Raw genomic sequence first — 13,484 nt, forward strand, 5'->3', positions numbered from 1 at the left:
CATCACCAAAAAAAAGAGACCTGCAACACCGTTTGTTGGGTGGTCTTTGTAGTCTTTTGCCCAGATCTCCATTAAAAGACAACCTCCAGTCACCACAGGGCATGCAGAGCATCAGCTGTGAAGCTTTGCAGACTTATGCAGCAGCTCCAGGAGCGTGGCAGTGAAATGAAGTGCGATTTGGGGTTTTTTAGATCGAATTTGAAAAATTATTTGCAACATAGCATAACTGGCTGGACTGATGGGTCGAGGCCAGCGGGTGAGGGTCGGCAGGGCTCAGCGCCGGGCCCTGCCCGTGGGGCACAGCAGCCCCCGGCAGCACTACAGGCTGGGGCAGGGGGCTGGGAAGGGCCCGGCGGGACAGGGCCTGGGGGGGCTGGCTGGGCCGGCTGGGCGGGAGCCCCCCGTGTGCCCAGGTGGCCAAGGCGGCCAGCAGCGGCCTGGCTCGTGTCCCAGGCCGTGTGGCCAGCAGGGCCGGGGCAGTGCCCGTCCCCCTGCGCTCGGCACCGGTGCAGCCGCCCCTGACTCCTGGGCTCAGGGTTGGGCCCCTCAGGGCCAGAGGGACATGGAGGGGCTGGAGCGTGTCCGGAGACGGGAACGGGGCTGGGGAAGGGTCCAGAGCACAAGTGCTGTGAGGGGCGGCTGAGGGAGCTGGGGGGGTTCGGCCTGGGGAGGGGGAGGCTCAGGGGGCCCGTATGGCTCCCTACGGCTGCCTGACAGGGGCTGCAGGTGGGGGGGGGTTTGGGCTCTGCTCCCAGAGAACAAGTGGACAAGAAGAAACGGTCTTAAGATGTGCCAGGAGAGGTTTAGATTAGGGATTAGGAAAAACTTTGCCACTGAAAGGGTTGTCAAGCTCTGGAACAGGCTGCTCAGGGAGGTGGTGGAGTGACAATCCCTGAAGTGTTCAAAAAACCGCATGGATGCAGTGCTTAGGGACATGGTTTAGTGGTGGGCTTGGCAATGCTGGGTTGACTGTTGGACCTGATGATCTTAAAGGTCTTTTCCAACCTAAATGATTCTATGATTTTAGGATAAAGTAGAATCACAAGATTCTAGGATAAACTAGAGGACAGCCCTCACAGCACTGGGACATCCTGTCCAGAGTCACTAAGAAACCATGCATTCTCTGGCAAATGTAAAAATCCATAATGGCTTGCTTCATTACTTTACTTTTAACTGCTTAACTTCTTAAGTAATGTGATTATTGTTATTATTGTAACTGAATTTGAAACTGGGCAGGGTTCATAAAGTTTTTTGTCTTGGACTACCTAAATGGTTTGGGGGTTTTCTTGAGTAAATGGATGAAGTTGCATTTATTACATTGTAACAGAATAAAATAGATGATTCATAGAACTGTGGAATGGTTTGGGTTGGAAGAGACCTTGAAGATCATCCATTCCCAGCCCCCCTGCCATGGGCTGGGACACCCCCCCCCAGCCCAGGCTGCTCCCAGCCCCGTCCAGCCTGGCCTTGGGCACTGCCAGGGATGGGGCACCCACAGCTGCTCTGGGCAGCCTGGGCCAGCACCTCGCCGCCCTCACAGTAAAGAATTTCTTCCTGACCTCTAAATCTACCCTCTTTCAGTTTAAAGATTCACTAGATTACACTGGAGGAGAGCGTGCTGCTGGCTAAGTTAATAATAGTTCTAACTGGCTAACTAATAATAGTTCATGCAGAGCTCTGTCTTACTAAGTACACAATATGCAAGGTTATGCATGTTCTCTACAGAACTAATTTGGCCAGGTGTAAGCACACAGCCTACTTCTTTCTGCTTATACATCATGCAATCAAATTAGATGTTTAAAACCATAAAATTGCTTGTAATAATCTTAAGTCCTAATTCTACAGATGTAGTTACTGAGCTCCTGAAGGGCAGTGCTGGGAGAAGTTTATCCTTTTAAATCTTCTTCTCTACATTTAATACTCTGCAGAGAAAGAGGAAACCAAACATGAAGCATGACAAAAAGGGACAAGACTCAGTTACTCCTCTCCTGAGGCTTTTACCTTGGCCTTAATATATCATCAGCCCCAAAGTCTCTCACTACATTTGAATTGCCAACCACCTGCTTTCTTTCAGCCTCTCCAACAAAAATGCTTCAGCACATCTTTGAGAGTAGGCTTTTTTTCACTAAAACCCAGAGAGAAAATAATTGTCCACTATTTATTTCAGCAGGACAGGAAAAAGAATTGATGTGAGCAGGAATTACATGGAAAACAAAAAAAGAAAAAAGTGTGTCTTCAAGCATTAGTTACATTACTGGAAACAGTATGTTTTACTATTTACAATAACTGCTAGACTGTTCAATTAATTGTCATCTGTATATGTCTGAATCTTAGAAAAATCACGCTATGTTAAAGATATCGACCTTTCTGTTATCTGTGATTTCTGTAGTGTGCAGGACATCCTGATTTTTTTTTTACAATACCTGCTAACAATGCTTTTTCCACTCCAAAGTTCCTCGTTCTTCTTAAATTCAGCTTAAGCTTCTGCCAGTCTTTCCAATAGCACATGCCTGCTCTATGTCATCATCTGTCATCTTGTCCTCCTTTTATATCAACAAGAGTTACAAGAACAAATGTGATAAAATAGCTTGTTCAGACTGAAAATGGCTTCTTTCTCTGCTTGAAGTTTCTTTCTGCTATCACCATCATTAAAATTTGCCAATTTGTTCAACAGCCTAATTCAGGAATAAAAAAATTAAGACTACTAGCAAATCTCATGATTTTTGGAAAACTCATTCTGCAGTGAAAAAGTAAAACCTGTACTTCCAACAAGGGTATGTTCTACTCTGCATCCATAAAGGCTGAAACTTTGTTTCCCGTAGGAAGCGTACTGTGGGTTTGGTAGTTGTGCAGGGGGGAAAAAGGCAAAGGAGTAAAAAGCCTCTTCAGTGGATACAAGTAGAGGGAAACACAGGGAGGCAATTTCAGATATTAGCAGCTGCAAAGGAAGAGATCCTTGCACCAAGCATCCAAGATGGCACAAATATGCAGAAAAAGGCTAATATAAAAGTATTTTATTGATCTAATTGCCATAAGGGCCGGTTCTTTACCAAGTGATGGGCCAGACATTAAGTGCCTGTCAGGGAGGTTCATAGTGGAGCCAGGCAGAACAGTCCGATGTGCACTGTACTGGTCACAGACTCCTGGATGAAAATTAAAAATGCTGGGACAACTTCTTTCTGCAGCCGGGTGTGCCTATATGTGGGGCCATGCCACATCTTCACCAGTCCACAGGCTAATGCAGTCCGTTCATTCCAGCTGTGAGGTTAAACCCTCCACCATTTGGGGCATAGTGTCCTTCTGGAGGTATAACCTTACCTCCAGGTTATAACAGTTTGTATTTAATTACTTACAAATGAACAGGGAGATGGAGAAGAAACAATGTCTAAATGTAATCCAACATCGTATTGTCAGCCAGAAAGTGCCACTAAAGAGAAAAGCCATATGCTACAGCCCATGTTTGAAAAGGATTTCACTCAGAGTCTTTGTGCCTGCCCTCTGTGTAACTTTGGCACTGCTGGAAGGTGTTGTCCATTTTGTGACATCTCTGTTGTGCTTCTGAATCCATTCCTGCTTCTGATGGCAAGCTCCGCTCTTAACACCTGCGGTAGCTGCAGTTTCCCGTGCAGATGATGCAGGCTGAAGACCACAAGTATGCTGGGGAGCAGGTTCCCAGTTCAAAATTCTCTTGACAAACAGGATGCTGTTCAGCAGTGATAAATGCAAGGTACTACCTCAGGCAGGAGGAACTAAGCATGCAAATGCAGAAGGATCTGTAGGAGAGGACCTAGGGTTTGTATGGGATCACCAGCTGAACACGCGTCACCGGCAGCATACTAGCACAGAAAAAGCAAACTTTATCTCAGAGATACACAGAGCTGTTGACAGCAAGAGATGTGAAATGATCCTTCCCCTCTAGTCAGCAGGAGCAAGGCTCCTGGTGGAGGCGTGTCCAGCTTTAGTCAGCACGTTTCAGGAAAAGTGGAGAGCGTTGAAGTAGCCTTTGGTAGGAATGACCAAAATGTATAGAAGAATTGACCCAGAGGAAAGATTTGGGCAATTGGGATTGTTTAAAGAGAAGGCGGCTGACGGGAAGCATGAGTAGTGTGTCAACATGGCGTGTCTGAAAATTCAGACAATAACCTGATCTGCTTGTTCACAAGGGACAAAAGTAGACTTAAAGGGTTTAAAGCCCACCAAAAAATGCCCTCGAGAGATGGGGAAGGGCTGGTAAGGCTAATGACACTCTGAAAGAGACTGCCCGAGGAAGATGAGAAACTCCCATGTTTCAGGCCAGTTAAAAACATTCCTCTGTGAAGAATTTTACCCTTTGCTGGTATGGTGAATGGATTGCACAGGTCTCTTCAGGGTCCCTTCCAGCCTTCTGTGCTGAGATGGCCCTGTTGTGATTGACACTCAAGTGATAGAACAGATCATTGCTGAAAGGTGAGCAGAAGAGTTTCTGATATGATGTTTCCCTTTAGACACACTGCACGGTTGGACTGAAGCTTGGTGCTCGGATTCACTTGCTTCCTTTAATGCTTTCTGACTTACAACTGGAAATGTTAATTTTCTGGGAAGATGCTGATCACCAGTGTTCTTCCCAAAGGCTAAGTTAAATTCAAAGTTCCATTTTCAAATTAGGTTTTGTTTTGGATCTTCGAGTTTACATTTGAAAAGAGGGAACATTTCCCACATCTGGTCGTTCTCTTTGTGCTTACAAGCTATAATTGTGAAGATGCAAATTGCTGCAAAGTATGGAGCAGACATAATTTCAGTGCTAACCCTTCATCCTTTCTGTGGCAAAGGTCTCTTGTTTCTTTCTCAGTTTCTTTGCTGTCTTTCCTTCTTCCCTTTTTTGGGTCGACCTGTTTCTATTGGAGACAGCTTTTACCCACCACCCTGCTGCTGGATTCTCTCTCGTTCCACAAAGTCTCTGCTTTGTTGGTTGCTTTTCTGCAACCTTTCAGCTTGTTGCTGGACCCCATCACCTTCATCCATTCCTATTCATTCATTCTTTCCTGAGCCCAACATTTACTACCCTGTTGTGTGCCATCTTTATCTCTATTAGTTATGATATAATCTAATGCTTTATGAGAGATTAATTTATTCTGTATGTAATCTAGACCAGACCTTGGGAAAAAAATGGCATAAAGTATTAATAATAACCATAACGTGTAGCAGATTACCATCCCTGGCACAGAATTTCATTTAAATATAATCACAGAAGCACAAAAAAATAGTTGAGGCTGGATGGGCCTCTAGGGATTGTCCAGTCCGGCCCCCAGATCTCAGCTAAGGATCATGGCTTGTCTTTGCGAATTCTCCTGCAATACTTGGTTTTTGAGAATACAGTTTTGATTACAGTTCTCTGAATGCTACAGAATGTCAGTTATTTTTGATCTACAAGGATACATTGAAGCCTTACCATGTGTTTGCAGCAATTGAGTCCTTTTGGGCAAAACCTTTTATTCATCTCGAAAAGAAACCAAAGAAAGCAGAATTGTAACAAAAATAAACCGTGGCTGCAATAAAGACTGGATTCATACACAGGACATTGTGAACCAGTGGATGGTTCTGCATGTCTAATGTACCTTTTGTTTAGCTGACGTGGGAGCTAGCACAAAGGTGATCTGTAAATAAAATTAATAAAACAGGATAATGGTAATGAATTGAGAACAGAAATCCAGGGAAATTTGGTGATGCATAAGATAAATAATTACCTCATTATGCATGAGAAAAAATATAGTAAATTACAGTAGGTACAAGGAAATCTTTTCTGTCAACCTGGGATTCAATGTGAAAGAATTTCTGAGAGACTTTAGAAGTTTTAACACAAATGCAATCCTAAAATACTTCTTATTAAGAGCCACATTTGAAACGCCAGCATGCGCACACTGTGGAATTGGAAAGGAGATCTTTTTCATATTTGCAGGAATAATAACCTGATGTTTGCTTATATGTCTAAAAAGAACATCTTGTACCTCTACAGCTAACACCTTTTCTGCACTGGGGAAATTTAGCATGTTGAAATGACTATTTAGATTCTGTAGCACTTGGATAATAAGCCCCCTTGTTGCAGGAATGCACTGGTGACTGCAGCATCTCTTCAGTAGCAGATGTGAGCAGCTATGTGAGACCGTTCCAGCAGATGTGAGCAGCTGTGTGAGACCGTTCCAGCAGATGTGAGCAGCTATGTGAGACCGTTCCAGCAGATGTGAGCAGCTGTGTGAGACCGTTCCAGCAGATGTGAGCAGCTGTGTGAGACCGTTCCAGCAGAACTGGACTCTTGCTTCAGCTGGGCACAGAAAATAAGGAAAGTCATCGACTCCATTAAATACTTCAGCCTCAACAAAACAAGCACCACGCAGGTGCAGCTGACGAAAAGACATGTAGAAGTGGCACTTAGGACATGGTTTTAGTGGTGGAGTCGGCAGTGCTGGGTTAACGGTTGGACTTGGTGATTTTATAGGTCTTTTCCAACCTAAACAATTCTGTGATTCTATGACATGTGCCGTGGCACCAAACTGTTGGTTGTTACCGCAGATCAGGAGAAGCCTTCACCATCACCTAAACTTTCCTAATGCACAGTCCACCCGTGCATCTCTGATTTATGTTAGCATTAAGGAATATAACAGATGAGGGTAGGTATTGGAGTATCTTTAACAAATGTCCTAGAGGGGAAAGCATGGATTTCTCTCAGGCAGACGTTAGGGAAATAAAAAATAAATATTTGGATATTTGCATTTCCCACCAATCTGTTGCGGTCTGGGGGCATTGGTTAGGAGATGTCTGGGAATTGCTGTGGGTCACCTTGGTCAGTTAGCTAGTCCTGACACCCGCAGTTTAATCATACCCAAATACCTGAGCCTTCAAGATGTTCTAAAAGTTAGATTGTTAGAGGGTGAGGGGGACTCAGCTCTGTTTTGGACAGTACATCTCTTCAATCGCATGAACTAATTTAACTGTACTCTCACAAGGACAACAGAAAAACGTGGTAAACATTTTAAAAAAACTTTCATTTTAAAAACAAATGTGGGGGATAGTGACTAAATGAGTAGTTTTAAACTGTGTAGAAATAAAAAGTGCTTGGCCCCAGCAGTATAGAGGCCTAAGCAACATCATTTCTAACAACCTTGAAATTATCCCCTCGCTATTTTGGAGTCACTAACTCATCTTAATTTGTTTTTTCCTTCTATTTTTCCTCCTCCTCGAGTTGTTTTCTGTAAGACCTACTTTACCAGGAAGGAAATATGTAGCCCAGTACAACATTTTAGGAAAAGCTTTAACAGCAGCCTGTGATAGTTTTACAGTTGAGGGGACAAGTAAGCTTGCATTAGATGCATCATGTGCAGGCAGGAAATGGGATTTTAAAAAGTTACTGTGTTCTACAACATCACATCCTGTAGCTGGGACCTTAAAGCATTTTTGACAGCTGAGTCTCCATGGAAATAAGTACACTAAGACTGCAGCTATTTTAAGAACTTAAAGGATGCTGGAAAGTTATGGATAGGTACTACATCTGGGGGAAATCAGTACATTTTTGGACAATTCATACTCTTCACTTTATGTCTTCTAGTCATACTGCTTATACCAACTTAATGGGACAAGACTGCAGAAAAATGTGCCTGGTTTGGCAAGAGCACCATAGGCCCAGGAACATGAGAGAAAGAAGAAACTTGTGTTCAGGCCCGGTTTCATCTGGTTCAGGACATGGTCAGTAAAACCAGTAGATACCATCTTAAAGGCTTTATGTCATAAAGTAAAACCAAACCAAAACAAACATAAGCACAAGACTGATTTGTTAAATTAATTTTTCTAATATTCAGGTCTGGCAATTTCCCACAGTTGGCGTTATCATCAACTCTACCATCTCAAGATACAGCTAGCCTTACCATAAAGACACGTATTATGCAGTGTCCCACTAGTTATTTTGCACCAGCCCATCTCTCACTCTATCTCTAAGCTGATCACCTTAGAACTCTCTCTTCTGCAGAGGCCTCGGAAAGCTCTTTACAGAGCCTTGTTATGCATATTTTCCACTTGCAAAAAGTGTGGTGGCATTTGCTGTCATTCCTGTCATAGACAGTAACTCAGACTCTCTTTGGAGCCACTCTCAAGCTGGGTAAGTAATGCATTTTTAGCATGGGAATAGTAATGTATTTTATTTCTGCTGGAAACTTGGCAGAGAGCTGCTCCCCCAGCAATATGCCTTTCTAAAGGACAGGCCAAATCAAGTACCTGGATGTTATATTACGCCTTAGTAGGTCCAGTGTTCTCAAACTCTACTCATCTGCAAATCTGTGCAAAGCTTAAGCAGTATTCCTCCTTAGGAGAATATTTTTGCAAGAAGCTGTCCTTGCTTTATATCAAGCTTTTATTTTGCAAACTTTGGGGAATACACTTTCTTTTCTGCAGCTTAGGAAGTCAGTGGATAAACACAGAAAATCTGAGCCTGTCTCATTGTTGGGAAGGCAAAAACTATTTTGTAGAAACCCTGCCGTGTTTTCCATCTCCAAACATACAAGAATATGTCACGGAATGAGTAGAAACTGATCTAACTCTCCATATTGGACATAAAGCTCACCTGCTCCGGGAAGGTTTTGTTCGGTGGCCTTCTGAGTTCTTCTGCGATCTGGAAAAGTTAAATGCTCCCCAGGGCCAGGGAAATACCACAGCTATTGAATTATGGGGATTACACAGAGAGGATTCTGATGAATAAAGCAAGAGGAATGTAAGCCCAAAGCCTGTCTTGCTGACTTGTAGGTGAGAGAGCCAGGTGCTTCAGTAATGATGCCTTGAAACTCCAACGTGCATGGCAGAAAAACCTCTCTTTTAAAAAGATTTCTGCCTTACAGATTGTCCTCTTCCTCCCATTCTCACAAGCCTACACTTGGCCTCTTCTGCTCCATAAAATTACTGCGCATTTTCTGTAATCACACAGTTGGTAACTGTGCTTGCTAACAGGTGCTAGAATTTTTAAACCAGCTGTATCCATGAAGGGTCTGTGTACGCAGACAAACGCGTCCTCAGTCACAATATCGCAGTGGCATTGCTGTATCTTCCCTGCACTCCTTAGTGCCTTTGATGTTTCTTCTGGGCAGGGATTACTGTCACTGAGCAAGCTGGCGTAGCACCCAGCTAAGGCTGAGTCATGTTTCAGGCAGTTCTGAATTTTCAATAAAGAATGATCAGAAAGGTGACTATTTTATTTTTAAGTAATCAACATGGAAACAAGAGCAACGATTAAGTGACAAACAGGCATAGCCTAATTATAACCACGGCATTAATACTTAACATGAATACAACAGAAATTACAAGTATGTTAACATTATTTTTTCTCGGTCAATAAACAAAAGTGTACAGTAAGGTCAGCATTAATCTATTAAGAATGCTACAAAACCAGCCAGCCAGTGTCCTTCAAAACCAGAGTGCTTGCTGTGAGACAGGCTGGAGTGGCTGCTCTCTGTCCCTTCAGGCAGCTGGACTCCTCGGCTGCCTATGGACCCTGCCTATTCTCCCATTTCTGCATGTAGTTCTGATACTTCCCTTTGTTTAGGGGTACAAAAGCACTACCTGCTAGACAGAAAAAGAGCTCCAGTGCCAAGGGCCAGCCCTCACTCTGCATGAATAATGCATATATGCAGCCTAGGAGCTCACACGGAGGCAAAGCTGGCTCCATTGACAGTCTGTGACATTCATCAGTATCTGCTATTCAAACTCTTTTCCCACCCTCCCCTAGCTCCTCGCTACATGGATAGGACATGCTTTTGGAGCTGTACCGCTTTCTAAATGCTTTCTTTTACGTATCACTCTTTAAAAGGAATTCTGTAACACAAAATAAAAATTTTGCTTCTGTAGAAAGGGGGTTCTTTAAACACACCCCTTGCATCTTCTAGTCCTTATACCGTACCTTCCTCTTTTTCAAAACATTTACTAATACATGTACTTAACCACCTGCCTTTTACTAGAAGTACCAAAGTGACACTACAAAAGCCTAACCTGCATTTGGTATTGTGGTCCTGGCTCCTCTTGGTCTGAGCAACATAGGATAAACTTCTCAGATAGAACATTTCCAAAATCATAGAGAGGGATACACCCTCAAAAATAAAAAAACCCAGTCTTTTTAGAACCAGACCAGAGGACATCAGTGTGAACAAAGCAGTAATTGCCATCTTTCTTCTCATCAGGATTCCTCCTAGGGTGCCATCTGCCGTCTTGCTTTCACTGTAGAGACAAGAGAAGACATCAGCTTGTCTATCGTCAATTCTAAAAGTTTTGATGAAGACGGGAAAAAAAATAATCCTACAGCTTACTCAAGTGGGCTCTGTTTTTCTCCCAGACTCATTTACTAAGACCTCCCCTATTCCTCATCCAGCTCATGACATTCTGGGGAAAAAAACAAACAACCCACAACAAAAAAACCACCAGCCCCAAAAAGCTCGGTTAGGAAGGAAATAGAGTGAGGGTGCGGTGATTAAGCCAGTACTACTCTAGCAGTGTTCTTCTGTTATTAAACACTTCTACCCTGCCTTATTCCCACAAGTAACGCACCGGTGTAGTTGTCCTGCCAACTGGTCCCTCTTCCGTCCGATGCTTCGCGGCGTGTGGCAGCTCTGAACTGTCCCGATAGTCTCGGCCCTTGGGGTTCTGCATGTCCAGCACTGCCCGGCTCTTCGAGGGAAGGGGCGGCTTGTTCTGCTGTCCCTGGATGCTTGGGCTGACTTCAGACCTCAGTGGCTTGACTAGTTTTTTGAGCGGTGCTGAGTTTTCTGACAATGTAGTCATCTTTGGTTTGGCTTGAGTCTTTTCACCTGTATTCTTTTCTTCAGTTTGGCCGGAGCAGGTATAGGACCGAAATCGCTGTGTGGGGACCAGGAAAGGTGGTGATGGTTGTTTGCCGGAGGTCTTGCTGCTCTCGGGCTCCTGTGACTTTGTGAGATGACAGCTCTGATCAAGTAGTGGCGGCGGCAGCTGCTCTTTTCGCAAGGCCTTGGGGTAGTCCTGCTCTTTCTTTGATGCCACCTTGCCCTTCGAGCCCATAGAGCCGTACAGTGGGTTCTCAAACATCTCCGGCTTCTGCTGTCCCTCCTCCTGAAGCAAAGGCTCTGCTGTAGTTTTCCCCAATTCAGGCGGCCTACAGTCATCAAAGCAGCATAAAAAGGAGACTTGTAAAGAGCAGGGAAGAGACACTGATTTAAAGAAAAAATGAATAGGAAATGAGCATGATAAAAATTAAACTGATTGTGCAAAGGGGTAACAGGATAACAATGAAACTCGGGGGGGGGGAACAGAATTGTGTGTTGTTTTTACTTTGTTTAATCATTATTAACATGACAGCAGGGAACAGATATGCATGGTACTGTATAAACTCCCTGCTGGACTACAGTCTTGTCAAAGCAGTTCTTGGCTTTTCTTTAAACAGAGGTAAGCTACTGAGCCAAAATGTGCCAAGTGCTTTGATGGCTCTGCGACACACATAAATCTGAATTTAAATATTAATAAGAATCTTCAGATCTGAAGAGACGATTGAGATGGCTGGCTGGACAGTTAACGTAAGAGCTCACATCATACTGTAGCGTTTTACAGCTAGGTCAGTCACTTGCTACCAGTGCTACACGGTATCCCTAAGGAAAGGATAGAACTCTTTAGTGCACCCAAATGCACAATATATAAGTAATAGCTATATAACGTAGGGTGAGACATTGTAGGTTCACAGCTGAGCCCTTTGAATTGAGGCTCAGACTGGAGTGACAGCACAGTTGTACAATGGGACAAGGGAGGTTTTGTGGGTTGTGTATGACTCGACCTGGCTGGCAAGGCTTTCACCTGGAGAACCACCACAATGCTTGAAAGATCAGCCACAATATCACTGATCAGAGTGGCACGAGGGAGAGTGGCACGTGTTCTTTGGGTGTATTCAAAGGAGTTGTGTTCCTTCCTTGCTTCGAGTTACATTCTGGAAGTCAGTACATGCAGGAGCAAAGAGCTGAGAGCATGATGAAGTGTTGTCAGGTACATAACAGATTGAGGCAGCGCTTGCAGCTCTGACTTCTGCAACTTCTGGCTTATAGAGAGAGACATCCATCTACCAGTGAACTCTAGCCCAGGCTCAGAAAGCAGCTGTCACTGTCAAGAAGAGGTCTGGAATGAGGACATTGATGGCGTACACGTGCTAAGGTAGAGTAGCTTCATCGCTTTACTAAGGTGGGGTATTTTCAATTGCTGGATGGAAATTCTGCATTAAGGCTTGTGATAGATGCAGCACATAGATGTTAATTTGTTTAGCAAGCTGGAAATTTGTATAGCACTCTAAGCAGAATTTCAGCTAAAGTACTTCACATATGACATGTGAAGGAGCTCTCCTTCCCATCCAGCGGAAAGATCTATGTCACACTCTTCCCTTTTCTTATTTGTTTCTACAGTCAACTCTGTAGTCTTCTCCTCTCTTGGCAGAATTAAACTTACACATATATTTTTGGCTTTCCTTTCACAAAAGTCAGAGGAACTACTACACTAGTTTTCTTTAAGTGTGTGGTATCTGCCCTTGTGACCTTCGCTTGTCTTCTTCTAATTCTACATATAAAAGATTGAAAGAATATGCTGCACCTTGAACTCTGCATAGATAATGAAACAGTGACTGTGCAGAACGACAGGAGAGAGGGGACGACAGGAGAGAGGGGACAAGTCCCAGTGCAAAACTCAAAGACTCACAGGTACTCTTGACTCCGACTACAAATGCTTCTGTTTACTGTAGGCTGGAGGGATGTTTTTGGAGATAGAGGCGACAAGGAGGGTGACGTGTAGGATGACTGACTCTGTCCCATTATGGACGTAGCCTCTTTGGGCTGCTGCTCATAGCTCCAGGGAGAAGGTGGCTGGTCTGGTGACGGTATCTGCTTAAGCTGGCTGGCTGCAGAGGGTTGCTGAGAGAAAGCAGCCATCCCCAGGTAGTTGGGGTTGCTGATGTCTGTGGGAGTGGAGCTGCTGAAGAGAAGAAATATTGTTGGGAAGATGCATGCAAAAATACTTTTATTTTTTTGTCTCCCTGCCAGCTACAAAGGAGTTAGTGCCCGCTGACTGCTTAGATTAAATACCACCTACTTTTTTTTTTTTTTTTTTTTTTTTTTTTTGTGACTGTTTGCTTCAGAATCAGAGAATACGTGGGAGTCCCATTAGTGCCTCCCACCCCTGGGTCACTGGAGAGGAAGCAGCTGGGCCAAGGCCACCTCCCCCAACCCCAAATAGTTCCTCTAGCTATGACAGATGCTTCCATTTCCAGGTTGCAGAGACCACCCAGCCTCTGCAGCCACATATAAGGGCTTCTATAGGTTTCTAGGCCCAGCAGTTCAGCTGGAAGCTGCAGCAGAATGGTTCCAGGCAAGAGGCAAATTCCAGCTCTGGGCAGCATTGTGCCCCATGGGAATAAGCTGCTGGAACAACAGGAGAGCCATTTGGCCTTTTGAGGTGTACCCATGTAGACT

General features: G+C 44.2%; 1 protein-coding gene across 2 annotated transcripts in view; it reads right to left on the reverse strand.

Annotated features, from left to right (window-relative positions):
* Positions 1 to 9,188: 9,188 nt before the first annotated feature.
* Positions 9,189 to 13,484, reverse strand: part of INPP5D (inositol polyphosphate-5-phosphatase D) — a 56,734-nt gene continuing 52,438 nt past the window's right edge. The window contains exons 26-28 of one of the 2 annotated variants that reach the window (XM_056357918.1): positions 12,715 to 12,987; positions 10,555 to 11,137; positions 9,189 to 10,227 (exon numbers count right to left, since the gene is read on the reverse strand). In XM_056357918.1, the coding sequence (XP_056213893.1) occupies positions 10,225 to 10,227; positions 10,555 to 11,137; positions 12,715 to 12,987 (859 nt within the window). In that variant the 3' untranslated portion in view covers positions 9,189 to 10,224. Of the gene's footprint in view, positions 10,228 to 10,533; positions 11,138 to 12,714; positions 12,988 to 13,484 lie in introns of those variants that run through there. The other variant, XM_056357916.1, reaches the window with a different exon arrangement.

Source organism: Falco biarmicus, chromosome 13, assembly GCF_023638135.1.
Source record: "Falco biarmicus isolate bFalBia1 chromosome 13, bFalBia1.pri, whole genome shotgun sequence".
Classification (NCBI taxonomy): domain Eukaryota; kingdom Metazoa; phylum Chordata; class Aves; order Falconiformes; family Falconidae; genus Falco; species Falco biarmicus.